Below are 26,648 nucleotides of genomic sequence, written 5' to 3'. Positions count from 1 at the left end.
CCTAAATGAGATTTTGTGCTGAAATTGTAATGTCGATATCATTAAAAAAAACTTTGGAAATAAGAGTAGAAAAAAATGTAAAATTTTATTTTACATTTACATTAAAAAGTTTATTTAAAACATTCAAATTCATCTATGTTTTCCCCAAAATTTCAATAATAATTATGGTCGATATTCGACCACTAGGCGAAAGTTATTTTTTATTACACTTACATGAATACATAGAGAGAAATTCAGGCCTTTTTTTTTATTATTTACTTTATATACAGACCAGATTCTATACTGTTATTTTCCTAAAGATTTTTATCCGAGATCGGTTAAAGCAAAAAGGTTAATGCATTAGCATTATATACTAACGCCCTCAGTAAACATAATCTCCCTCAATAACTAAATGTATACATAGAGCGAGTACATAATGAATGTTCATTAGGAATGAAGACTCAATGCAAGCTGAGCTATTAACAAAGTAACAAGAGAAACCTTCGATGCTAATAATGAAGAGCGTAGGTGTTGTTGTAGGCGCGACGACGGTCAAGTACACCATTTACAAAGCCGTATATTTGCTTTAGAAATATCATGAAACTGTGACAGTGCAATTAATAGTATATATTATGGACCTTAATGTAAGGAACAAATGTTAGGATATCGGAAACTGAACAAGTGTTGAGTAAAGTGGCGGGTTATACAGTGAGCGGACTAATCGTTTATAGCCACAAATTTAATGTTCAAAAGAAAAATATAATACAACTGCACTGGTGGTAGGGCTTTGTACAAGCCCGTCTGGGTATGTACCACCCATTCATCAGATATTCCGTAAACAGCATACTTACTACCGTAAAACAGCAGTACTTGTTATTGTTGTGTTTCGGTTTGAAGTGAGTGAGCCAGTGTAATTACAGGCACAAGGGACATCTTAGTTCCCAAGGTTGGTGGCGCATTGGCGATGTAAGCGAGAGTTAACATTTCTTACAATGTCAATGTCTATGGGCGTTGGAGACCACTTACCATCAGGTGGCCATAATATATGCAGCTCGTCCGCCAACCTATATTATAAAAAAAATTACTTTCCGTCCGCAGCTTTGCCCATGTGAGAGAAGGGTAGGTGTTAAGTAAGCTTTTCTGTAATCCTGACAAAATGTATACAAAATATCATGATAATAGTTAATCTAACTATGCAATAGTAAGTTTGTTTGTTACGCTTTTACGTCTGAACTATCTAGTTACGTTAGTTTACAAACTTACAAACAAACAAACTTACTATTGCATTTATTATATTATTTAGGATTTGGATAGAATTATGGCAAAAGCATTTATTATATATATTCATAAAAGATGACATTTTAAACTGCATTTATGGTTTGAATAAAATAAATCAAGTTATGTACAAAATGCTTTCTTGCAACTTATAATACTAAGTTAAGTTTAAAGGCCTACAATTGTCTACCACTTCACTTGAGCCTTTGAACTTGGGGAGATTTTGAGATTTTGACTTTGCGCGCAATGGCTTATTAAAATTTTAATTGCAATTAAAGTAAAGAAAAATGACTTGAAACACTTACCTATTTCCTCATTATTGTTATTACTCGTAGCAATTGTTAGACTCATTTTGGACATATTTGAACAAGTGATATATTTTTACACTGTTATTAAAATATTGGAATTTTTAAATTATAGTTTCCATTTTTGTATTCATAATACTTTGTATTTATATTGAGCTCACTTTTCTGTAATTAAGTTATATATAATCCGTTATCTTAGTTAGTAAATATTTTATATTCCAGCACAAAGAAGAGATAGATAAGCCTTAAATAAATAACTATGAAGTTAACATGCTTGAAATAAGCGAAGCATAAAATCTTAAAAAGTTAACTTAAATTAGGAAAATCATTCTCAAAACTTCGTAAAAAAACAAAATACATCAAAAGAATGACTTGTAATTTATGGATTTTTGACAATTCGGCACAATGTAATTTAGTTGTGACAGCCGGAAAAAATAAATTGGCAGAATATTTTGAGCGCAACTAGCGTAAAAACAACACGTAAAAAACAATAAATTCACCAAAGTGAAAATATCCATGAAAAAGTTTAAAATTCGTTTCATACATTCCTAGTAAAACAAATATTTTTACATGCAGTTTCACACAGTCGAGAAAGCGATGCTTCACCTTAGACAATGGTCGTATATTTACGAATAAGTATAATTATATAAGAAATAGCGGTTATGCGTGGGAGAGTTTTATTGACAGACGCTTATGATTATCAATTTTGTCCACGACTAAAGAAAATTGAATGCTATTGCGTGACGGTTGCATCACAATAGTGAAGATATTTCATATTCTTATCACGAGTTATCATAAAGGCATAACGCTAATATTTTTCTAAACACAAATATTTGATATACAATCTTTAAATATATCTAATACAACATAACTTATCAACTTTATGTACACATACATTTTCAGTCTTTGTACAAACTATTAATTAATAAATCGTTGATTAAAGTCAACACACATAAGTTATGCTTAATGGAATTTAGCTAGTTTTAGTTGATTTCTAAATAGAAAACAGTTCATACAATGCAAAAGAACTATCCGAGAGAGATAGCGGTACACGAGATGAACTAGAATAGCCGGTCGGATAACCGTTACAACCTGACAAACTCAATTAATCGACGAATTAATCTCGAGTCAAGCAACAATACACTGATTAATCGCAACAGCTTGGAGTCAGGAAACGATAGCATTTGTTTCAAAAGCAAAACAATAGTCCTCTTAAATATTGTTCACGTAATCGTAATCACGTAATAATTGACAATCTATAATAAAAATACAAACATTTTTATACCGAGCTTTGAGCTTGATCAAATTACAATATTAAGTATACTGCGTTTGACCATCTCCAAAAAGTTTGCAAAAAGCTCAGTTGAATGGAACTGGTTTAAAATTCACTTGCGAGATTTGAGTCATGTGAAGCTTTTAATAAAAACCTTTTAAAAAGGACGTTTCTGTGGAATTGCTCACATCGGAATAATTTTAATTCAAATATGTCAACAAATAATATAAGACCTTATTTACTATGAAGAAAAGCTGCACGACGTTTATAACGATAAATACAGTTTATAAAGCTCGATTCGCATTACATCATTTCCGGTCCAAATATTTTAAAAAGGACCGTTACATTACATGCAAAACAGGCTTTGGGCTTATCGAGTGGCGTATGGTGAAACTTAACCTCATGTGTTTTTGCGAATCCTGAATGTCTACTTTCCTTTAGTCGAAGGGTAGCATTAAGAATAGTAATTCCATTGATTTGATTAATTATAGATCAACGACTAACCAAGAATTATAGGGGATTTAGATTATCACGTGACGTTGCAATTATGGTATTCTGATTATCATTAATAATTGAATTCAGAATGAACGTTGTAGTTGCCTTAGTATTTAATTTTGTTTCAGATTCCGAAGTCTAATTAAGGTGAATTTCTTATACGAAAAAAGTCCCGTATTTTAACGAAATTAACATTTTCAAGCGTTGTTTTTGTAAACTTGTTTACGAAAACTGGATTGAACGAGATATTTCTTAAAGACGTCATTAAATTGAATATCGAATGCACTGTTATAAATGAAATACAATAAAAAAACCGAGCGTTTACGCTACATCTATTCTATAAGAATTATATTAAAAAAAAAGAGATTAATCGTAGATGACTAATTTTAACTGCTATGATATTGTTCGACTTATGTAAGTTACCATAACAAGAGGTCACCTTAATTGGTACATGCGAGTTTTTGTATCGATCCTAACATCGGCCATGATCTCACTGATCATGTCAAGACTAACTAGATATCAGGGTATAGTCAATGCTATACAATGTTATAAAACCAGTTTTTAATATCTATTTTGTATAAACTTAACTTTAATATTTATGTTAGTCAAATTATATATCTATTGTGTGATTCGAAAAAAATATTCAATTTTAAAAATGCACTTGCAATTTTAAAATTATAGTTCGTATACTGTTAAAATCATTATGTGGCATTTGTGTAATACGCATTTATAAGACCTTGCAATAACCTCTATGCTTGTTAGGAATTTTAAATAAACCACAACCATTTAAGATATAAAATAAAGAACTTCAACATGAAAAAAAAAATTAAAATCGTGGCAGTCTTTAAATCTTTACTTTCACGTGAGGAAATCGTGATTAAATTTGCGGTTAAAATATGAATAATACACTTAATTTAATTTAAACAATTCCAAGACTATGTAAAGGATTTTTACTTCTACTTGAAACTATAATTTTTCTTTATTCAGCTTACATGATCAATGTTAGAGAGTTACCTTTGAATGTATTTAGGTAGTATAGGTTTAGAACTTTACGTGTTAGTAACTAAACAGTTTTTCAATATTTATTTATTCGTTACTGGTAGAAATTATCCGGCATTCCGACTTTCATCTTAATTTATTATAATAAAGAGAAAATACGAGATCTGGTTTAATGATGTAATTCTTCAAAATATTCATAACAAACCAGTTATTCGACTAACGTTATGAAATTAGAAGATTTTTAATTATTCATAATCTGACAGCTATTTTAAAACGTTAGCTGTTTTTTTACAGTTAAAACAGATGTAATTTATACATATGTAATTTGTAGCAGTTTAAACTGTACAATATTTTTCGTAATATGGGTGACGGTTATTGAACTACGGCACGGACCCTATTGTTTACAAAACAATCCTGATGTCACAAGTCATACAATAAAATAGATTTTAATAAAAATATTTACGAACACGTTCCCGGATGCTTATAGATAACGATAATCTTTATTATTTAAATTATAATTAATGAGCTAATTCAAAAAACACTAAACGAATAATACTTTTGGAATAACAAAGATGTCACGAAATAAAATTATTTCATAGCCAGTGCGTTATCGTGAACGATAGCCTAGAGTTTGTTACTCGCGAAGGTCGCGTTTGTGTTAATATTTTGACAAACGTTCGACATTCCCTGAAATCATTTTATAATTACGAAATCAACTTCATATTACGTTATAGTAATAAATTAGGGCACAATTGCAATGAAATTGCAAATAACTATTGAAGCGAAAGTGTGAACTCATGCGCATCTAGTTTCTTTGAGAAAAGTGAGCTCAATGTAAATTGCACTTGTGAAGATTCGTTAACAGCAGCAAAAGTTTGACGTACGAATATTAAAGTTACCACAAATAATAAACTCGTACACGATTCACACGCGATTAATGTTGTAACATTAGCGCGCGGCACGTCTGCCGTCCGCGACGTTTACAGCTGATCTACTGTGGTATATTATGTACTTCACCTTTTCGTTCGAGTCAGAATTATCAGCGCTTAAAGCGACTGCACCCAAACTATACACCGATTATCATAAATCAAATAGAAACAATACAGCCATTAAAGCGCTGCACTGTTAATGTTGATGATATCGTGTACGACACGAAATCATAACTAAAACGAGCGAATTTCAACTATTTTTATGTATGTTAACAAAGTTCAAGGAAACCTACACATTTATCTCAATATACATTTGTAATTTAATTTGTTAGTTGTCAGACACTGGGTGGATACCCCTTACTAATAAAATTCTACCGCCAAACAGCAATACTTTGTATTCATATATTGTGTTCCAGTTTAAAGGGTGAGTAAGTCTAAATTACAGGTACAAGGGATATAATTATCACTCATTCAACTATCTTTCGAGACGGATTCATCTTAGATTCTAACTAAAGGACCGCTTTCCCTTAGATGGCTCATTTGTTAGTCTGACTAATTTAACAGCGTTCAAGGTATAATTAATTTTTCATCAAAAATAAAGCATCCTATTAGTCTCTTTGCGTAGACGTCGCTTGTAATAATTATTTGACGAAATTCAGGATTATAACATTGACTATTGAATTAAAAGTCAAACTCCCAAGAGATTCTAGAAATAGTCAAACGTTTTTTTTTATTCCTAAATTCCGGGAAAACAGTGTAATGGTTCGTCTAAAATATTCTGTACGAATACCGATTACGAAGGTCGCGTGATTGTTTCTAATTTAAAAATATCGGACGATATACAACACGTACTAAGCGGAGACCATCTTTATATATAATTAAAAAATATTCGTTCAAGCTATGTATATTCTTGTTTATATTTAAATTATTCAAGAAGGTTCTTGTAAAAATTTAACCTAAATAAAGAATTGTAGTACTTAGTATAGTACTTATATATATACTTCCAAAATACTTATTAATAATTCTATAACACTGACCTCGTTTAGTTTAAAGTATACCCATTATATTCAATAAAACAGGATAATTAAAGCACAAACTATTTAAGGTAAAACAAAATTATTAATTTCGAAGAATAATTTAAACAATACAATAGATTTAAGTTTCCTGATGAAACATCTTTACTAGTGTATGTTCAAATAATTTACTCTTTTAAAAGTCAAAATCTGACAATAAATAAACCGTTTTTTGTAATTAACAAAAAAAAAACTGCTAAATAAAATAAAAACCAACGCAGTTTTTGTAACATTGAAAATCCTTGAAAATGTACAAACCTAAATGCACTTTTTGCAAGTGCACGGTTACAATTTACATCTCGGTATCGCTTACAATTACCAACGAAGGTTGTTTTTAAATTGCACTCAACGAATAATAATACCTTATTAAAACCGTTCAGAGAAACGTTTTTCTCTCAACGTGTAATAAGCAAACGTTTTCATATTTTTATTGGAAAGTGAAGGCCAAGCGTTCTGCTTTAAATGTTCTTTACAGTTTTATTAACAACAATTACTTATACAATATATGTACTTTGAAAGTAAGATTTCTTTATACATCGATTTATAATAAGAAACAGAACAAATCGATTATTTACATATTATTATGCAATATATTTAATTTAAAAAAAGAAAAAAAAAATTAAAACGAATTAATCTGTGTTATTTACGGGTACTATATAATTGTTTTTAATACTAAAACTTTTGCATTTATACGACGAAATATGAAACATGTTTCTATTTTTTAAACATTTTTGTTAATAATTATCTGTTATTATAATGTGATCGTTATATATTTTTGCTGCTAGTGAGTCTACAATCAATAAAACTTTAAATTTTATTCTTTTCAGTACACGGATAAACTAATTTTCTTTCTTTGTAAAAAACTAAATCGGTATAAATAGATGATTGATAAATTATATAACAACGTATTGATTTAGTTGAGAATAAATTACAAAATACAAAATAAGAACACTGAGCATGAATGAGTTATCGAGAAGGTGTCATTCACTTCACAACTGTAAGGTTTATAAATAAAAATGCCATCACGACTATAGACTTTATCGATAAAAAGTAAATTCAATGGGCGATGATTCAATAGCATCTGTGAAGTAATTAACCTGCCTTGTAGCAGACGAAGTAATGTTTAGTCCACATTCTAAACAATTAAGCCATATTTAAAACTAATTATCGAAAGACTTCGAGGTATAGTTCATTAAGTAACTTTAGATAATGTAACCAATCAACTTGTCAATCCATCGTCGTTTAGAATAATTGATCTTAAACAAAAAGACTACCAAACAAGATTTTGAAAATAATCGTACAATTGACAAATAGTTCCTTGCACAGATAACATAAAAAATATGTATATATGTTATTACATCGCATATTATTAAAAATAAACCTTACATTTTCGTTTGGGGCTGGTAGAATTCCGAATCAGAATTATTAGCTTCATTGTCACGACAATTTTCATTTACCAAGTATATAGCAGAACTATCAAATTATTACTGAGCAACACTGTATTGGTGCATAATGAGGTGCCTAATGTTTACTTTACGTTTAGAACTCTAGACTGCATGATGTCACGTTTTATCATGATCTAATGATTTAGTAAAATATTGCCCAATATCAATAAGATTTAGTTCTTAAATGTCATTTGATAAAAGGAAAATTTGCTATTGTATATTATGTAATAGCTAAGTGATTTTCGTAATAGTTTAAATTTTTTTTGCGTCATTTATGACGATTCTAATTAAGTAATCTAACTCATTGTAACATTTTCAACTGTAATATGACTTAATGTTTTATTTAATATTATATTCCCTTGTGATCTATTTCATGAAATCTAGTAGACGGAACAAGTTGCTAGACGGCAGTGATACGCGGTTAAGTTATTTATGAACTGCTATGTGTATATTCGGAGTTACTATTTGTGTCTGTACTTATTCGCCTTGAATGCTTTCAAGTGATGGGCCACTTAGAAACTAAAACCTTTTAAGAGCACGTTCCTTGAATAATGTTACTTCTTTCCGTAGTATAATCTCTAAAATTTATCTTATTTTAATATGTTATGTATTAAAAATAGCTTCTAGGAAGATAAAAATATGAATAACAAATATATAAAATATAGTTAGAATAAAATGATTTAAATCTATTAAATAGTTTTGAAATTAATATAATTTCTGTATGAATTTACTGATGCTTATAAATATTTAAGTGGGTAGGTTTAGTTTTTTAAAGACGAGCAAAGTCAAGATAACTAACATATGGCAAACACTGATTGCGAAATGACTCGGACGTCCTCACTTTCGTTAGAGGACCGTTCCGCTTTCGCGGGCAAAAATAGACGCCGGCGAACTAAACGGCAAGGCGTGATCGCGCGCCATATCGCCGCTTCCTGGATACAAATAGTAGCCATGTTTTTTTTTTTGTAATAAACTTTAAAGCTGACAGTCAGAAGATAACTTTAGTATATTTCTAAATGTTCTATTATTTCAGTTTAGTTATGCAGAATATGATTATAAGAGGCGACGATTTGTAAATCTAACAATATCTATATAAGATTTAACGTATAATACAATACACGAAACCGACAATAAATAACAAGATACATAAACAAGAACACATCTAAATAAAATAAAATAAAAAAAAACACTGAATTGGTCGTGATTTTTCGGACGATAATTAATCCTTCTTCGAGAAATAAACATTATAGGTATTTGAAAAAAATCAGAACGTATTTATTATAAACGAAACAAAACCAGTCTTTTAGAAGTCATATAAAAGCGTAATAAAATACTCAGCTACTGTTATTAAAGGGCTGCCATAAATTCGGTCGATATTAAATTACGTCGACTAAACTGAACCGAGGCGAACCAGTTCTGAAACTCAAAATGAATCGTCGCCTTGATCGTGGACGAGATTGTTATACTTACGTAGTTCAGATGTACAATTAACACGTGTTTTTAGCGTTTCTTGTTCAAGACAACAACAAAAACAGATTAAGATAGAATCTCTTGTTGCAATTACTTTAGTATTAATCTGTCATATATATACACTAAATTTTATTTTTTCATATATTTCTTTTAAATATATTTTTAAAATTAGCTTAACATTATGATGTTATTAATATACTGTTAAATTATGATAATAATGATTATCTTCGTCTAGTCGTTCGGAACCGGTCACAAGGCAAACCATGTAAGGAAACCGCAGCGCGACCACCGGCCGATCGCATTTTATGCGAGTAACCAGATACATCGACGAACTCACTGTTACGGGTTAACGCAATTACGCTTTATTGAAAAAAAAAAATCCAAAAATAAGTCACTTCGAAAAGCACGCGATTTAAAAAGTATTTATATACATTTTTTTTAAAGTTCATAGTAGTTTAGGCTAAAGCCTATGAATGTTTTTTTTTTATCTGTGCCTCTTTTTTATAGTTAACAATAAATACAAACCTTTGACATCTCTCTGTAAGGCCGGTGACAGAGTCCCATCAGTGAGGGCCACTTCCAAAAGATTGATGTTTTCACGGCAACGTGTTACAACCTCCGTCTGCGTAGAATAAAAATTCAATTTGCTAACCAGAAGTTTTACGAATTTAAAAATCGAAAAAGCATAGGTCATAAGACAAACAACCCCCAATTATGCACTTACTTTATACTAAAAAAAACTCTTTATATTATCGTGGAAATAGCACACAATGTATTTAGCTAATCATTGATCATGCAAAAAAACAATTCGATTTACAATCCATGCAATATTTAATATGTTAAATTATTTGCAATTATCTTCTTAAATATTTCAGTTACAGTGCCAAAGCATAAAGAATTTAAGACCAAATACAGTTAAGAAAAGCAAGTTGAAGAAAGCCCAAATGCTTACTAGACGATTAAAACTCAACATATTTTTTTCTAATTTTCTTGTAATTTAAGTAAATGTTGATAGAGATGGGTGTTAATTGACTGAAACTCCATTTTGATTTGCAAATTGAAACATTTATTATTGTAAACATTTATACAAAATCACTTTAACTTTTTACATTTTGTAAATAAATCAATTAACAACCTAGCCCTAGTCAACATATTGTTAATACATTTACAAAATCTACATTTGAGATATTGCGGAGTTCAGTCAAATCACATATTCGTATAAACTAATATTATGCGAGACAGTACTTAATTTATGTAATAAATTACACAACCAAATTAACCAGTTCATTATCCTTAAAGTTTATCGCGCAATCACAGGAAATCACGTTTCTTGATTAAATGTAGATTATAAATAAAATAATTTAAGTAACTTGGCTCTTTCAGTTTCTGAACTGTGATGCAAATGTCAATTGTGACATTTGTCATTTCGACGTTTTTTTCAAATGTCAGTCGATTTTAAAGCACTGGTTACACCGAGTTATAAATTAAGCCGCCCGAACTTGCACCGTTAACTTTCATAGATAATAAATATATTACGTGAATATATCTAAAAGTTATATTTGCTCTAGCACCGAATTATTGCCACCCATATAGGAATAGAATCATATACAATGGAAAAATAATAAAACAAAACAAGCTGTTAGTAAGAACCACACAACACACAAACGCATGTTAGTATGTAAATTCAAACGAACAAAACTTAAAAACATAAGAAAATAAATAATATGTGATTTGAATGGGACATCGTTTTAACTTGCTAATCACTGACTAATTTAATTAAATACATTATAAAAATAGCAGTAAAACCGTGCCAAACAGGTTGTATTAAATACTCCCACATAAACTATAGGAAGGTTTAGCTGTAAATAGAGGACAATCGACAGGTGTCACAGCTTATAGCAGTAATATATAGTTATATGTAACATAGTTGCGTTTGTCAGACTATCTTTATAAATATTATTTTCAAATGCTTATATTTGTACCTACATAAATTTCTTAAATTACAAGTAACATGGAATGTATATTTTTTGACTATAAAGCTTAATGTATAAGCATATAATATGTTTATTAGGTAATTTTAACGTAAATTAATATTAAAGTTTCTTTTAGTGACTAAAGTTCTTTTTAAACTTCGCGTATATATATATTTACGAAGCTATAGCGTACGACTGCGCGACGTGAACTTTAATTCGCAATCTGACAATCGCAGCATACCTAATACGAATACTTACATACATGAGAATAAATATCACACAAGCCCAAGCCAGATGTCATTGAATGTGTATGTAAACTATGACTAAGATCGAGAAGGCGGTGACGGCGAGACACAAGCGCGCACGCATGCAGGCGGGCCGGCGGACCGTCACGCACGACTGCCAGTCGTCCGTGTCGCTGCAGCTGCTACTGTAATCGGTATCGAATTGTGTTCTTACGTAGTCGAACGCGCGCAGCAGGTCCGGCGAGGAGTCCTGGCGCGCCAGTAGCGCCTCGGCCGCCTCCAGCTGCGTGCTCGAGCGCCGCACGAGCGACTTCACCTCTTCCGACTCCGAGTCCGAGTCCCCCCAGTTCCGCCGGCTGTGCTTCGGCGACGACGACTCCCGCTCCGAGTCCGCGCTCTCCGTCGATCGTCGTCGCAGCTCCGACAGTACGATCTTTTGCAGCTCTGACTCCCCGTCCTTCTCCTTACGTCGCCGGTTTAACGAGTCCAGTATGTCCGGTCGGTTGTTTACTTCGGTGTACTCGAGCGAGCTGTTCACCTCGTCGCTCGTTAGGTTTGAGCTGTGACGTCTGCGGCTGAGCGCTTGGATGTTTAGGAGGTCGAATTCGGGGGAGCGTTTGCTGTTCTTCCTCTCGCTTTCTGAGGGTTTGCGGCGTCGTACACCGTCGTTGCTCTCAATGCTGGTGTTGTTTCTGGATCTTTCTAGACTATCCTGTAGGAACTTTTTGCGTTCCGCACTCGACATTGACTTTTTGGGTTTTCGGGATGGAGTTTCGACTGGAGAAGTTCTTGTCGGTCGCTTATAACGCGGCAAGCTCCTTTCTCTTGACATATCTGAAGGTGGTCTACGTCGACGGGTTCCGCTTGGGCTTTGGTCATTCTCAGGTTGAGCAGATAGACTTGAGCAACAATCGGATTGAGAGTCTAGGAAGGCTCTATAATCGTCTCCGAATTCAAGTAGGCGTCGAGCTGCGTCTGAATCGGGTGCTTCAGAATACGGCTCCGAGTTGTATTTTTCCTGTTAACAACAAAAAATAAACATTTAAAAAAATGAAAAAAGTAAGGGATAACAACGTTAAATTTTAAAATATACAATTATATATTACCTGATAGAAGTCCCAAGCCTGTTCCGAAAACGAACTGTGTTCTTCAGTACCAGCCGTCACGCTTTTGTCTGAGTCTTTATCTACACACAAGTCCCACATTTGGCTGGGATCACCTAAGCTCACTGATAAAAATGTTCGTTCTCTCTCCATACTCCTAGTAAGCCTTGGCCTTACTGATCCACCTTCTGGTCCTAATTTAAAGCTGGGAGTCATTGTTTCCGCTTCGTTTTGTTCTGGAATGGCACTATCTTGTTCTTTCGTTGAAATGTGTGTTTTTTCGATGCTTCTGCGCAGGTTTGCTATTGTGGCTAAGGGCTCGTCGCTGTCGTTGCCTGAAGTTGAGGTAGTGTCAAATCTGGGAAGAGAAAATTTTATTATCAAAATAGTCGTACGAATATCTAAGACCTTAATGATTTAGTTATTAACTCGATCAGTCATAAAAGATTATTAGATAAATACGTGCATGATAAGGCAGCTTTGATATTATCATAACAAGGTGACTTATAAAAAGTCATTTCTGAAATTGTGAAAATGCAATTCGTGTCATTTATTTCAATATTATAAGAGATTATATGATGAGACTTTAAAAGTTTCAGTTCTTCGTAACAACTGAACCATAAAGTTTTTACAATGTTTTGCTTATTATTGTTGTACATGATGCTGTTTAAAAAAACATATATTTATGTTTATAATAAAAATCTTCCTATGCACTACACAAACACAACTACAACTTAACTTAAAAGATACTTTAGATACTATTAAAGAAATGCCATGCATGAAGTGAAATATTCTTCGATACATAAACACATCGTTTCATTGGAGCATCGGTTTGGATGTAAGCTCGCGATACTAATTAATATTCTGATATCTCGTAAACGAAGTATCGTACCTATTTTTTCTACTAGTAGCCGGATCGCTAGCAGCGCTCCTTTCATTCTTGTCTTCGATTTCTGGACTCAATCTTCCACAAAATGACAGCGATTTGACCAATCGTTCTCTTCGAGCAGTATTATTGTTATGGCGTCTTAACTTCAGTCGTTTTCTTCTTAGCCAACATTGTTTGTCGTTGGCTTCGACGCATGACGTGCACGCCTCCGTCATTGTATTTGTGCTTGAAACGTGACCCTGATGTAATAAGATAGATGTTAGCACGTATAACATATATTCATATAATCATTTTTTGGCGAAATTAAAACAGTATTTTTTTTACCTTATGATATAAGTATAGCCGAGATGGCCCAGTGGTAAGAACGCGTGAATCTTAACCGATGATCGTGGGTTCAAGCCCGGGCAAGCACCAATGAATTTTCATGTGCTTAATTTGTGATTATAATTCATCTCATGCTTTACGGTGAAGGAAAACATCGTAAGAAAACCTGCATGTGTCTAATTTCACTGAAATTTTGCCACATGTGTATTCCACACATCCGCATTGGAGCAGCGTGGTGGATGAATAAGCTCCAAACCTTCTCCTCAAAAACAGGAGAGCCTTTAGCCCAGTAGTGGGACATTCACAGGCTGTTACGGATATAAGTATGTCAAAATATCTAAACTATGCAAAACGCATAAATAACGATATATAGCCGCACGGAACAATATTAAACTTCTTAATGTAAGCATTTAACAAGAGCAAATAACTAATTTCCATATTATTATGATAGTGATATAAAGATGTCACTTTTTAACGATACGTTATTTACAGTCGGTAGGTTACCGAGGTCGAAATATTTTTTCAATGCCGTAACTATTGACAATGAAGTAAATAATAAACTAAGCACTACAATAAGATCATTTTTAATACCTGAACAGTAGTAGAACTTCCTCTCAATTTAGAGCTCGAGTTCCCGGGGGTTACCCTTTGCGGCGAAGCCAGTGTGTTTAGTGCTGATTCGGATATCGACATGTTGTGCATCGTGTCGTTAGTGGGCGTGTTCGCGAGGGAGTTCCCCGCGCCGTTCAGTTGCGACAGGCACGACACCGACCACGGCCTGGCGCTGTTGTTGTTGCGCTTCTTACGTAGTTGAACCTAGGGTTAGTCACCTTGGCCGTTTAGCACGAACATGTGTAGTGTATAAATGCGTGTTAAAGCTAAACAGATATTCGCAAAAGACTTTGATTGTAAATGAAAATGAGCGAGCGAAGGTCTTGTAAGATCACGTTGCAGCTTTAATTTTATTATTAATGTACAGTTATTACGAATATTGTTTTAAAATAGTGCATAATATATAGAAACAATCTTATATAATAAAAGTGAAAAACAATTTGAATGTGTATTATCAATCAAATTGCCAACACCGAAAGTTACATATTATGACATCATAGCACATAAGTTATATTAACAAATTGACATAGATCCACATACAGCAAAGCTTGATTAAACATAGTGTATAAATTTACCTTAGCGTGATGGGTCGGCGTGACAGTACAAGTAGACGTGCTCATGTCCATTGACGAATGAATATTTCTCTCCTCGGATGTTAATGAAGTGTCAACTTCGCTTTCCGTTGTGTATTCGCCTGATGCGTCGTAACTTTCTGTACCCTGGAATATCAAATGGTTTTATATAATAAACAAGTATTTATTGAATACCGCTTGATTAAATTTAAAGTTGTAGATGAAAAACACATTTAAACGAAATGAAAGGCATTATAAATTAAAATAGTTTTTTTTACGTACCTGATTATCACTTTTGCCGTCCGAACTCTGATTCAACCATTCCTTAATTCTCGACATTTTTGCTCGACTTACAGATTTTCCTTCCTCCTCGAATGCGAGTGGTTTTAGATTTCTCGTCCCTTTCTTTTTCGCTAATTGCTGTTGCGCCTGTTTCTGTACTAATTCCTCAGCTTGGATCACTAGTCTTTCGATATCCTTACATCTGGAGGTTTGATCGACACGAATAAGATCAGGTGTTGACGATTCTAATTTAGGCTTTGGTGACGGAACTTTGCTTTCATCGATTGGTAGTTCACATTGAATTTCGACTGAGGAAGTCATAATATCTGTGGAATCTTCGTTGCCAATTTTGGGGCCATCGACGTAAGTCCATTCTTCCTCTGAAGATTCCTCTTGTGATTTCTCGTCGGTTTCTATCATCTGTCTATCTGAGTCCGTGTCGTGATGTCTGAAATAGAATGTGGCACAATTTTTCGATTTCCTATCCGATTGGTTAAATTTTGAGGTATCTACGGGTTTTTTTCGCTTAATAACGGTCGGTGGAGTTTTCATTTCTTTTGGAATTTCTTCAACGATATGGCATTCGCGTGCATTGATACCTGTAATATAAAATAAATGAACATCGTGCCCCGCAATGTCTTAATTCCTTTGTTATTCATTTGTTAGTAAACAAGGCACCCCTCTTAGTGAATGCCATCACTTATAGAATAAACAAGTAATTGTTTTCAATTCAAATGAGTTGGAGAAGAGACGTGTTATATTTTCTCATGTGAGAAAAGGAAAGTTAAGTTTGTGTCATTCATGTACGTCTATTGATTACCATTAACGTTTATGCAAATATATGAAAGGGTATTGTTACAAGAGTCATTACAGATGAAAGTTAAGGAAACGAATGATTGGTTTCGAGAACTTTCAGAGTTATACCGTACACGATATCTCTTAATACAAAGTTACAATAATAATAAGTTTAAATCTTTTAAAAAGTGTATGAGACAAAAAGATGTACTTGTTAATGAAATTATACAGTTGTATTTTACCATCGATTTGGTCTGTAGCCGCTGGTACTGTTTGGTCGGTTTGTCGTGTGTCGACGTTTTCGACGGACGGCACGCGCGCGTCGGCCATCGTGATCTCCCTTTCCCGGACAAACTCCGACTCGCAATCCGAACCGAAACCACGCCACGTGTACGTTATAGCATATTCTTGTTCCTCCTGAAATTAATAAAAATATAGATGTCATTACAATATTGATACGATACTCAAACGGTCTAAATGTGGAAAGTACCGACTGTATTCATGAACTCGCAGTATAGTAAGTTAAAATTGTTTGAATACCTGTTGCAATTTAATTCATGTGATATATATATGCCACTAAAAAAAATTGCATTTTTATTGGATAAAATTGCAATGTTTTTAATAAATCATTGGTGCATTTGACTTGACATTTCATATGAACATTTTTATTATGAAAATGTTTTACCTCTGAGGCAGATTGTCTGCTGTCCTCTGAGCTGTCCCTGTGCCTCGCATTGACCGGTGTGCGCTGTCTCCGTGGCGAGCCGCGTCTGCTAAGTCTCGGTTGCTTCAAGGCTGGCTCGTCGTCACTATCGCTCGCCACATCAACTGGTGCGTAATTCTGAAAAAAAAACCGTATCAATTTAAAAAAAAAAGTTGTTTTAAGGAATCGAAAATGTCGTTTTTTTTTCATTACATGCAAATTATGAACGTATATAAATTATCTTTATGTAAACATGTGAACATGAACATAGACAATTATCTAATTAAATATATTTTAAGGTAAATAATATAAAAAGAATGGAATGGAAATATTATCCGAACAGTTGAATTTGGTCAAAAACTAAATGAATTTTGACCACACGCAACAGACATTATAAAATTTACATAAATAATTTACGTTTATTATAATTATATTTATTTTTGTATAGAATTGATACATGGGGTTTTATTATAAAATTTATAGTCAATAAAAGTCATTCAAAACTCAATCAAGATTTATTACCCTCAAAGAATATAAGTCACAACTATCATAGAACAAACTTCATTGAATTAGGTCAAACGTTTCCAAGCGACCACAAATCACAACACGTATCCCTCATGGCATTATAGATATATTTATAAGAACATTAGCGTGAGTTAACCCTGTAATTTAATTTCAAGTTGATGTTTGAGCCGACAACCCCTTTTTTACTAATGTGATCTATGAGAGTGGTGTCATGGCTGAGGGTCATATTTTCAATCAGCACAGCGGGTGTTTGATTGCGCTATTGTTGTATTTCGTGCGAAACTCACAAAATGAGCAACGCTTCGAATTGAGGAAAATACTTAGGGAGTATTTTTTGTATTAAACGGCATAACAAGTACGTTATTAGACTTCATATTTGAAAGTTTTTTTTTTCTTTAAATACAATTACTTTGCTTTGAATTAAATACGTTTATGTAAGATTTCATTGCGAAATTAATTATTTGTGTCTAGACATAGTTCATATGACAAGAAAAGGTGTATTGAAATGGTGCCGAGTTAGTGTTCATTTTTAGATGATAATAATTGCAATACATTATATATTTTATTCAATTGCATTTACTGCTTTAGCGACTGCAGTGTTGAGCAATTATTTGATAAATAGGTTTCTTTTTGTCAAGCTCACTTTCTTCATTCTTGCGGTCGGTTGAAAGTAAAAATGTAATGTAACGATTGTTGCATTATTCGATGGTTCCAACTTTAAATGTGTCATACTTTTTAATGATTGATGATGATGATGATGATGATAATAAAGCGCATTCTCTATTCTCTCAGTTAATCCGAAGGGGTGGAGACTTCAGACACGGAAACAACGACTTAACTTGTTTTTGCGGTGCTGTCAACGTCCAAACTTCAGGATCATAATAAGAATTTCGCGATAGAAGAAGTCCAATAATTCCTTATAGTCCGATCAGTTGATTGGACCTAAGACCTTGGGATCTGCGAACTTATAAGCTAGACAAAAAAGGCTGCTCGATGGTTTATAACAGTTCATAAAAAAATATGCATTAATTTTCACCTGGTTATCGGTCTTTGCGAGACAGGCTTCGAGATGGCACTGCCACTCTATAGCTCGCAGGTAAAGCAGATGCCAGCGTCTCTCTAGGGCTCGAGCGACGTCTCCGCCGCCGCACAACCGCACCACGGAGCTCACGATTCGACCGTGGCATTCCACGTCCCTTTGCAATACCTGAAAAAAAACTTCGCGTTAATTTTTTATTTATTGAACACGTATGTATATGTAAAGTAGTTTTTTTTGTAATATTTAAATTTTAACCTATCGGTATCAATTCAGTCATAATATTGGTTCAACTTCCACACTCAGACCAAAAGATAGTTTTGCCGCAAATATGCCCCATTTAAAGTCCTAACGCTACTTAAAAAGTAAAATTTAAAATATAAGGAAGCTTAGATATGAGTAATCGATTACTTCAAATTTATTTGGCACATAATGAAACAATGTAACAACACTGAATATTTTTGTAACATTAAAGAGTCATTCAATTTCGCGCTTGAATTAATCGATAAAAATACATGTCGATAAAATGTCGACATTTACCAAATCGTTTCTATAATGAGATGGACCGTAACATAGATTCGAATCAACATAACCGCTATACATTTATACAAATTACCGTCAATACAGATAAACGCATTGATTGCTGTCTAAATTACATTTATTGAGATCGTTGGCAGCTATTTCTATTTCGATTACATTTGAGAAAACGAATGATTTGAACGAATTGAAAGTATCTTCTCAGAAGCGGTGAAGGCGAACGAGTCAAGCACATAGGTTGTGGGTTATCAAATTGTTCACTTTATTACGCGATCACACGTAATTCGTCAAAGTAAATACAAATAGAAAAGAACTTGAAATAAGAGAAAGTTGTTGATACAAGTCAGATATACACGGATTACTCATCGTAACAGATATTAAAATCATACTGCAATCACATGATACACGTTCATAAGGTTCTCCCTACATGCAGACAGTAAGACCCACATCCCATATGTCCCTGAACTGTAAAAAGTACATTATGTATGAAATACCATTGTTTACTTTTATAATTTATTTAGAAAGGCAGATAAATAAATGGGTCACGTTCACAGTTCTACTTTGCCTGTAGACACTAGCACTGCAAGAAGTGAAGTATGAATCCCTCCTAACCCCATTAATACGTCACTAACCATGGGATCTAAAATGTTAACCTCTTCAAACCGGAGCAATAAATTATAAGATAAAAAGTAAGACAATTGTGTTCTGCGGTAGAATAATCGATGACTAGGTACCCATCCAGGCGGACTTACCCAGAGCCCTACAACGGGGTAAAATTGTTATCAGCGCAACTATAATGATTGGCTGGCTGTATGTAGGCTGGTCAATGTATTCTTATCTAAAAGTACATGCTTAGAAATACGTAAAGCATTTATAAAAATAATAAAACGAACTATTACAACGTTTACGTTTTACGAGAAAACGATAACAATATCATAAAAAGTTAGTAAATTTCCAACACCTACAGTCATTTTCTTTATGTTAAGGTTAATAACAAACTTATCAAAATCAGAAGATGTATTCGTTTAAATGGCCATAAAAAGAAAGGCTAGAATTAAATTAAACATATTTTATAATGATTTCTGCACGTCACAATAAATTAAAATCAGTATAGGTATATTTAACACGTTCAGCAATATTGATGCCTTCCTGAACGATTCTCGCCGCGACGGGAATGTGACGGGGAATCAGTCAACTAACTGAGCAGAAGTTATTATAGTGCAGTTGATTTTTTAAATGCCTATAATATTTTATTGAAGGAATTTTAAAACGGGACGGAATTCCGATAGGACCGGAGAGTTCAGGCGCAGGATCAATGTCTTTACGTGCTTTCATTGGCACGGAACTGTGCGCTATGCTGACGTCTAATCTGCGTGCTGCTCTACTAAGAATTTATGAACAGAAAAACTTATTGATAAACCAAGCAATTAAGTGTTTGACTCACTACAAGAATAAATAATTGTAGGAAAATATAAAAAATAAAAATATTTTATTTATAACTAGAACTAGATTTATGCTTATGATTCTGGGTACCCCCCCCCCAACTAAAGATAGATATATAATAAAGATATTATAAAACAAACACCTATTAAATGAATATCATCTTTTTCAAAACTTACATCAATTTATTATCAGTCGTAATTTAAGCGATCTCATTTTAATATGATATTATAACTGTCGTATGAAATCATTATTGTATATGTTTTTTGTATGTAAAAACAATATTTCTGTTCGTTAATCCAGACTTATACTGTGGACTGTAAAAACAAACAATGATCGGTTCTTGTGTGTTTGTTTTCATTTGTTGTCTATACAAGTTTTGGTAGTAAATTGCTTTATTTATAAAGTACAGTCATATAATTGGCGCGACAGTAGTTAAGTTAATAATGATAGAAACATAATTGTGTTTTAATTTTTTTGATGTATAATTCTTCGCTTTATAATTTGTTTTTTACCACAGCAACAAACAATGCGCCGAACATATACATAGCAGTATTTGTATTTTTTGATTAATAAATAGATACTTGTTTAATTTTATTGAAATAAGTTAAATTATACATAGTAATGAATTGTACGTTTAACAATTGATAACGAAAGAGCACAAATACATCCAGACAGATTTATTTTTTCACTTTCTCTCTTTCACTTTCTTCTTGAGGAGATGGTTTGGAGCTTATTCAGCCACGCATCTCCCCAATGCAGGATTTCCGATGTTCTCCTTCGCCACCAAGCAATAGAAGTATAAACACAAATTGAGAACATGAAAAGCAGTAGTTCTTACCAAACTGAATCATCGGTTGAGATTTACATCTTCCTTGGTATTTAATCTTTTATATCTTTTACATAAATAAATGCTAAGTATATCTGTTTAAAAATTAGATTTTGTCTAGTTGTATTTTGCTTTAAGCCATTTGTATCTACTACAATATACAAGAAATCCATTTATTTTTTAATACATATCATAAAAGCTTTCAACTCCAACTTTATTGGTATTTGATTGAACTATGATAAAATCATACTCATCTCGGTATCTATTGTTGTGGCGAGAGCATTCTGTGGCCAATCTTATTGTAATCATAGTTTCATCATCGACAATAAAATGTTATGTAACCAGTTGTTATCAGTGACCTTGTTGGTAGTCGATAATAATACACGGAGCTGAATTGAATCGATGGTTTGTTGACCTAAGCGCATCACAAATATATAAAAGACGCGGCTTTGTTCACAATGACATTGGATTAAATAAAATATATTTGAGTTTCCCTTGGGAACTATCAAGTGAACTAAACGTTAATAAATAAATTAATTATATTTGTAGTAGTTTTACTCATGTGTGAAATCGATATTGTACTTTTTTATTAATAAAATAATTGAATTATCAAATACTGAATTTCCAACTCGTTTTGTATTGTTTCATTTGGTATTAATCGTTTAATGAAATATGTTGCCGCTTTGCGTACTAGAAATACTGGAATAGGCAAATTAATCAATGATATGATAGCAAATCGAACTAAAAGTTATCGTTACTGAGTTAATATACCCAGTTATTAAAATAATAACTATTATATTGGACTTAAACTCAGATAATCTCGACAATTGGCGTAATTGTTCCACGTTGAAGTGAAAGTTGACCATTATTTTGTAATCACGGCGTTTGTACGCTATTTTATCAAGGCATTTTTGATAACGAACGTCAATGTGCCTTGATTTCTTAAAAAGATATGACACTTCAGCCAAATAAAATGTTTTAGAAAATATAATTAATTATTTTTCAATTCGAGACACTATTTTTTGGAATTTAAAATAATAATGATGTATTGGTTCGTTGTTAATAAACAAAATACATCAATAAATACAAAATTAATATATTTTAATGCGGAACTATAAGAGAGAAGAGTATTTACTTTTTGAACACAATTTAGAAGAAGATATAAAGATTTTGTGTGTTATTTGAGGTCAAAGACCGTATAAAAAAGCACAAACGGTTTGCGCAATGAGATTTTTAAATAAATTCATAATACCGTTAATAATATCTTATTATTATGATATTAAAGTATGGAAACATATTAATAATCAACATTATATATATATATATATATATACAGTATTACTGCCTCTTTGGTCTAGTGGCTAGATGTAAGGCCGCAGACCCGGAGGTTCTGGGTTCGATTCCCAGGTCGGGCCAATAAAGAGTTATTGAGTTTTTCTGTTGAAAATTCTCAGTAGCAACTCGGAGTCTAGAAGTTGGAAGTATGTACATTCCCGTGCCTCCGAAAGCACGTCAAGCCGTTGTTCCTGCGCCTGAACTCTTTCCGGTCGAGTCGGAATACCGTCCCATCGGCTTTTGAACGTAAGGGAATAGAGAGTGCACATTCATAGCCGTGGCCGAAATCGGTCCGGAGGACATTATTGTTATACTCCTGTCCGTTTAATGTTTAACTTAACATAGCTGGGTAATTAGGTCTAATAGAACGGTAATAGTTTTTCTGTGGTGCTGAGAAACACAAACATAACCCGCGAGTCGCCACACACGATGCAACACCATTACAAGTTTAAATACCAAGAGGTGCGAAGTCAAGGTCGGATGTTGTTAACTATTTAACGATGTCGCTACGGCATTTAAATCGAGATAGAATTCGTGATATGCCAATTTATGGCCGTGAAGAACAAACGATATTAAATACATTTCCGCTGTACCATTTTCTACTGTATAAATCGCACTTGATGCTTTATCTAAAGATTATTTGCAATGTTTTTATAAGGGATCACTATATGTATATGGTAAATAGACAATAATCAGACTCAGTGACTGCAAACGATCAACCAAATTATAAGCCGTTTTGGAGGATCTTTGTTTCGTAATGTAAATATTTATACTGCCTCGTTGATCTAGTGGCTTGAACCCAGGACCTCCGGGTCTGCAGCCGGAGGTCCTGGGTTCAATTCCCAGGTCGGACCAATAAAAAGTTATTTGGTTTTTTGTATCAGAAAATTCGCAGTAGCAGCCCGGAGTCTGGAAGTTGGAAGTGTGTATACACCCGTGTTTCGGAAAGCACGTAAAGTCGTTGGTCCTGCGCCTGAACTCTTAACGGTCGTGTCGGATTGCCGTCCCATCGGATTATGAGAGTTAGGAAATAGAGTGTACCTGTGTTTGCGCACACACTTGTGCACTATAATATCTCCTGCGTAGTTGGCTAATCTCTCTTGAGATTGGCCGCCGTGGCCGAAATCGGTCTGGAGGACATTATTATAATTGTATTGCGCTCTGATACTCATTTTTAATTTTATCGATTATTGTGCACTGCATTCCGCACTATTTAAACTGATTCAAACGATCCGTTTAAAGTTCGATTTTTATATATACGTGTGAATGTTTTATATACGTGTTTGAGATTACATACACGTCGCGCTGTAAACGGCACAACTTTTTTCTGAGCGCAGCCGCAACCGCGTCCGTCTAGCTTTTCCAAGTGTTAAAACTTGTGCGCTAAGAGTAGGTATAATAAGTCTAAGTTCAGAAGCGAATTTGTAATTTCTAAATTATAGAAGGTCCAAATACCATTCAACTTTTGAACCTGGAGTTTATTACCCAAGATGAAATATTAAGAATACCGCTTGAGTGTGTATAATGTCGGTCTATTAATTTTAATTTTTTATATAATAAAGTTAGTGTCACTCAATACAAATTATTGAAAGGATGATGATGAATGCGGAAATAATAGTTAAGATTATAATAATTTAATACATTCTCATCTAGTAACAGTTATTACTGTACATCATGATGTAAACTGCCATCTCCATATTAATGCGCGACACCATCGTATGGTAACTGTTCATTTAACTAACATTAATGATTAAGTTCCGCAAAATTATCTCGCAATGTAGAGGATCTGATACGCATAATTCTATAATATTAACTTAAATAGGTATTAAGAAGCGTAATATTATTTGAATAAAACTTAGCATTACGTTCCAGTTATCCTTTAAGATCTCGACTTTTAAGAAAAAACAAATGAAAACTTGAAATGTATTTTGTTGGTATATCTCTTTGAGCCGACACCGTTTGACCGATTACCATAAAATGTGGTACATAAATGTATGTATTTTTTTAGATTTTTATAATATGTAATTTGTTATAAGTCACCGCTAAATGGCGCTACAACACATATAAATCTCTACCATTCCACCGACACATACAGGACAATCTGCCAGGTTTTAGTATCTATGATTTTATATACACCAATAAAGATTTAAAGCTTTGATTTTTAAGTTTATTTTAAGAATCGTTACTTTTGTTTTAAACGACGTCTTTAAATTTTAATGCAATAACAAAAACGGAAATAATTCTATTCTAGGTTATATTATCACTTTGGTTGTTAATAAATAACGTTGAATTTTTTATTGGAAACGATTTCATATTTATAATTCGTAATTGCATTTAGTAGACTTTATGTCATTCGTTTTAAAAGCTATTTTTCAACGAACCTACGAAGTAACTTTTTTGTGCCTACAAATTGATAGTTCGTGGTTCGTGGATAGCGCCCTAAATGTTTTGAACGCTTTTCCTTGTTGATAGTTGATAGATGCAAGCAATGTTTGTGTTTGTGATGTTATTGTGTTATCGTCTTTATTACTATCACTTTAAGATTCCTAGTGAATCTGTACTCCACGCACATGTTCGTGACCATGTATATCAAGGTTATGCAAGCTGGAAGCTAATAAGAATCCCTGTTCAAGTCACGATTGTATTGTAAGAGATTTGTATTGTGTCGATGGTTCAATGTCTGTAAGTTTCTAAAATTGGACGATAAATTTTTGCCACAAAATACACATCCTATATTCAAAAATTTTTCATTTGTTTCTTTGATAATATTGGCATATCAATAGGTGTATTGCTTGTCGTTTCATTTAGCAAAATCATCATTATATTACAATACAACAAAACTTTTGTTATCTATTCTATTACCGTTACTTTCTTAATAAAGTTTTTGTGCGACTTTTTAGTTATAATTTCTCATTAAAATAATATAGCCGAATGGCAAATGGGCCACCGGTTTGTTGTTAAGGAGTCACCACCGCCTGTAGATATTTGCACTGTAAGATAAATTAATCATTTCTAACACCGTTAATACGCCACCAACGATGAGACTAAAGATGTTATGTTCCTTGTTCATGTAATTACACTGGCTGAATTATCCTTCAAGTTAAATTACAGCAATATTAATATTGTTGTTAGGCGATAGAAACACTGATGATCATGTGGTATGCTACGTACATGGGCTACAAAACGCTAAAAAACCCCATTTAATTATTTTATTTTTTTAATTTTTACTTATTGTTATTGCATTCGATTCATAACATACTCTGAAGATGTGTTAACAACAGCTTTCAGTTCATTATATCTGACTACAGTTTACGAAATCTTTAATTCCTAGTATTAGACGTTGTAATTGGCATCATTACTAGCCATTGCTGGTTGAAGACAGGGCTCGTGCCAGTTCGTTCTGAGAACAATTGTTATTTTGTAATCGCTGCCTTTATTTATCCTATTACGTGACGCTTAAAGACGTGTTTCATTGGTAATTGACGGCGGTAATGATATTTAAGTATTGTTTTGTGTCAAAGTTCCGGTCGCGGCCGAATTTAATCGGCTTAAGACGTCCAAAATAGACAAACTTTGATATTAGTCACTGGTCATGTTACAATATTATTCTCTTAATAAGTAATGTTTATTTTAATTAAATAACGGATAATTTTGAATTGTTAACTCAAATTTTACATTCATTCGCAGACCACAGATAAATTATTTTAATGACTTACAAACGATTACAGAAAATATCAAACATATACGTTCTAAATACATGCATGCACATTTAGAAAAGCGGATACGACACTTTTTTTTGTGTAATTTAATTCTAATTTTTAAACGGTTAATGATAATAATTATCGATAAATACACGTGAGTTGATTTATGCAATGTAATCTAGAAGTGTCCGGGCGTATAATTGCATCGATCAGTGTCTTTTATATATCGTCTGTTACGCGAACACTTTCTATATATTTTTTATTATACTACAATAACCTTGTAAATAAAGAAGATATCTTGAGAGACTGGATAAATTATAATGTATACTAGCATCAATTTTTGATGGTTAATAAATTAGTTGTCTAATAAAATTGAATCCGAAAACTTCATTACAAGCTTAAGAGGTTCATACATTAGTAAGTTCACTTAAAATTTTCTTATTATTGAATACCGGTATTATTGAGTACCGGTAAATTAATATAATTATTCTTTGACTTAAATAT

General features: G+C 33.0%; 1 protein-coding gene across 4 annotated transcripts in view; it reads right to left on the bottom strand.

Annotated features, from left to right (window-relative positions):
* LOC126776305 (klarsicht protein) overlaps nucleotides 1-26,648 on the bottom strand; it is a 222,788-nt gene that overhangs the window by 12,541 nt on the left and 183,599 nt on the right. For 3 of the 4 annotated variants that reach the window (XM_050498712.1, XM_050498714.1, XM_050498711.1), the window contains 10 exons: nucleotides 18,303-18,473; nucleotides 16,724-16,879; nucleotides 16,281-16,455; nucleotides 15,244-15,842; nucleotides 14,965-15,108; nucleotides 14,369-14,593; nucleotides 13,457-13,692; nucleotides 12,568-12,922; nucleotides 11,676-12,479; nucleotides 9,769-9,865 (listed from right to left, as the gene is read on the bottom strand). In XM_050498712.1, the coding sequence (XP_050354669.1) occupies nucleotides 9,769-9,865; nucleotides 11,676-12,479; nucleotides 12,568-12,922; nucleotides 13,457-13,692; nucleotides 14,369-14,593; nucleotides 14,965-15,108; nucleotides 15,244-15,842; nucleotides 16,281-16,455; nucleotides 16,724-16,879; nucleotides 18,303-18,473 (2,962 nt within the window). The remainder of the gene's footprint in view (nucleotides 1-9,768; nucleotides 9,866-11,675; nucleotides 12,480-12,567; nucleotides 12,923-13,456; nucleotides 13,693-14,368; nucleotides 14,594-14,964; nucleotides 15,109-15,243; nucleotides 15,843-16,280; nucleotides 16,456-16,723; nucleotides 16,880-18,302; nucleotides 18,474-26,648) is intronic. The other variant, XM_050498715.1, reaches the window with a different exon arrangement.

Source organism: Nymphalis io, chromosome 20 (genome assembly GCF_905147045.1).
Source record: "Nymphalis io chromosome 20, ilAglIoxx1.1, whole genome shotgun sequence".
NCBI lineage: Eukaryota > Metazoa > Arthropoda > Insecta > Lepidoptera > Nymphalidae > Nymphalis > Nymphalis io.
The sequence above is the reverse complement of the archived record's forward strand: the minus strand, read 5'-3'. Positions and strand labels throughout refer to the sequence as shown.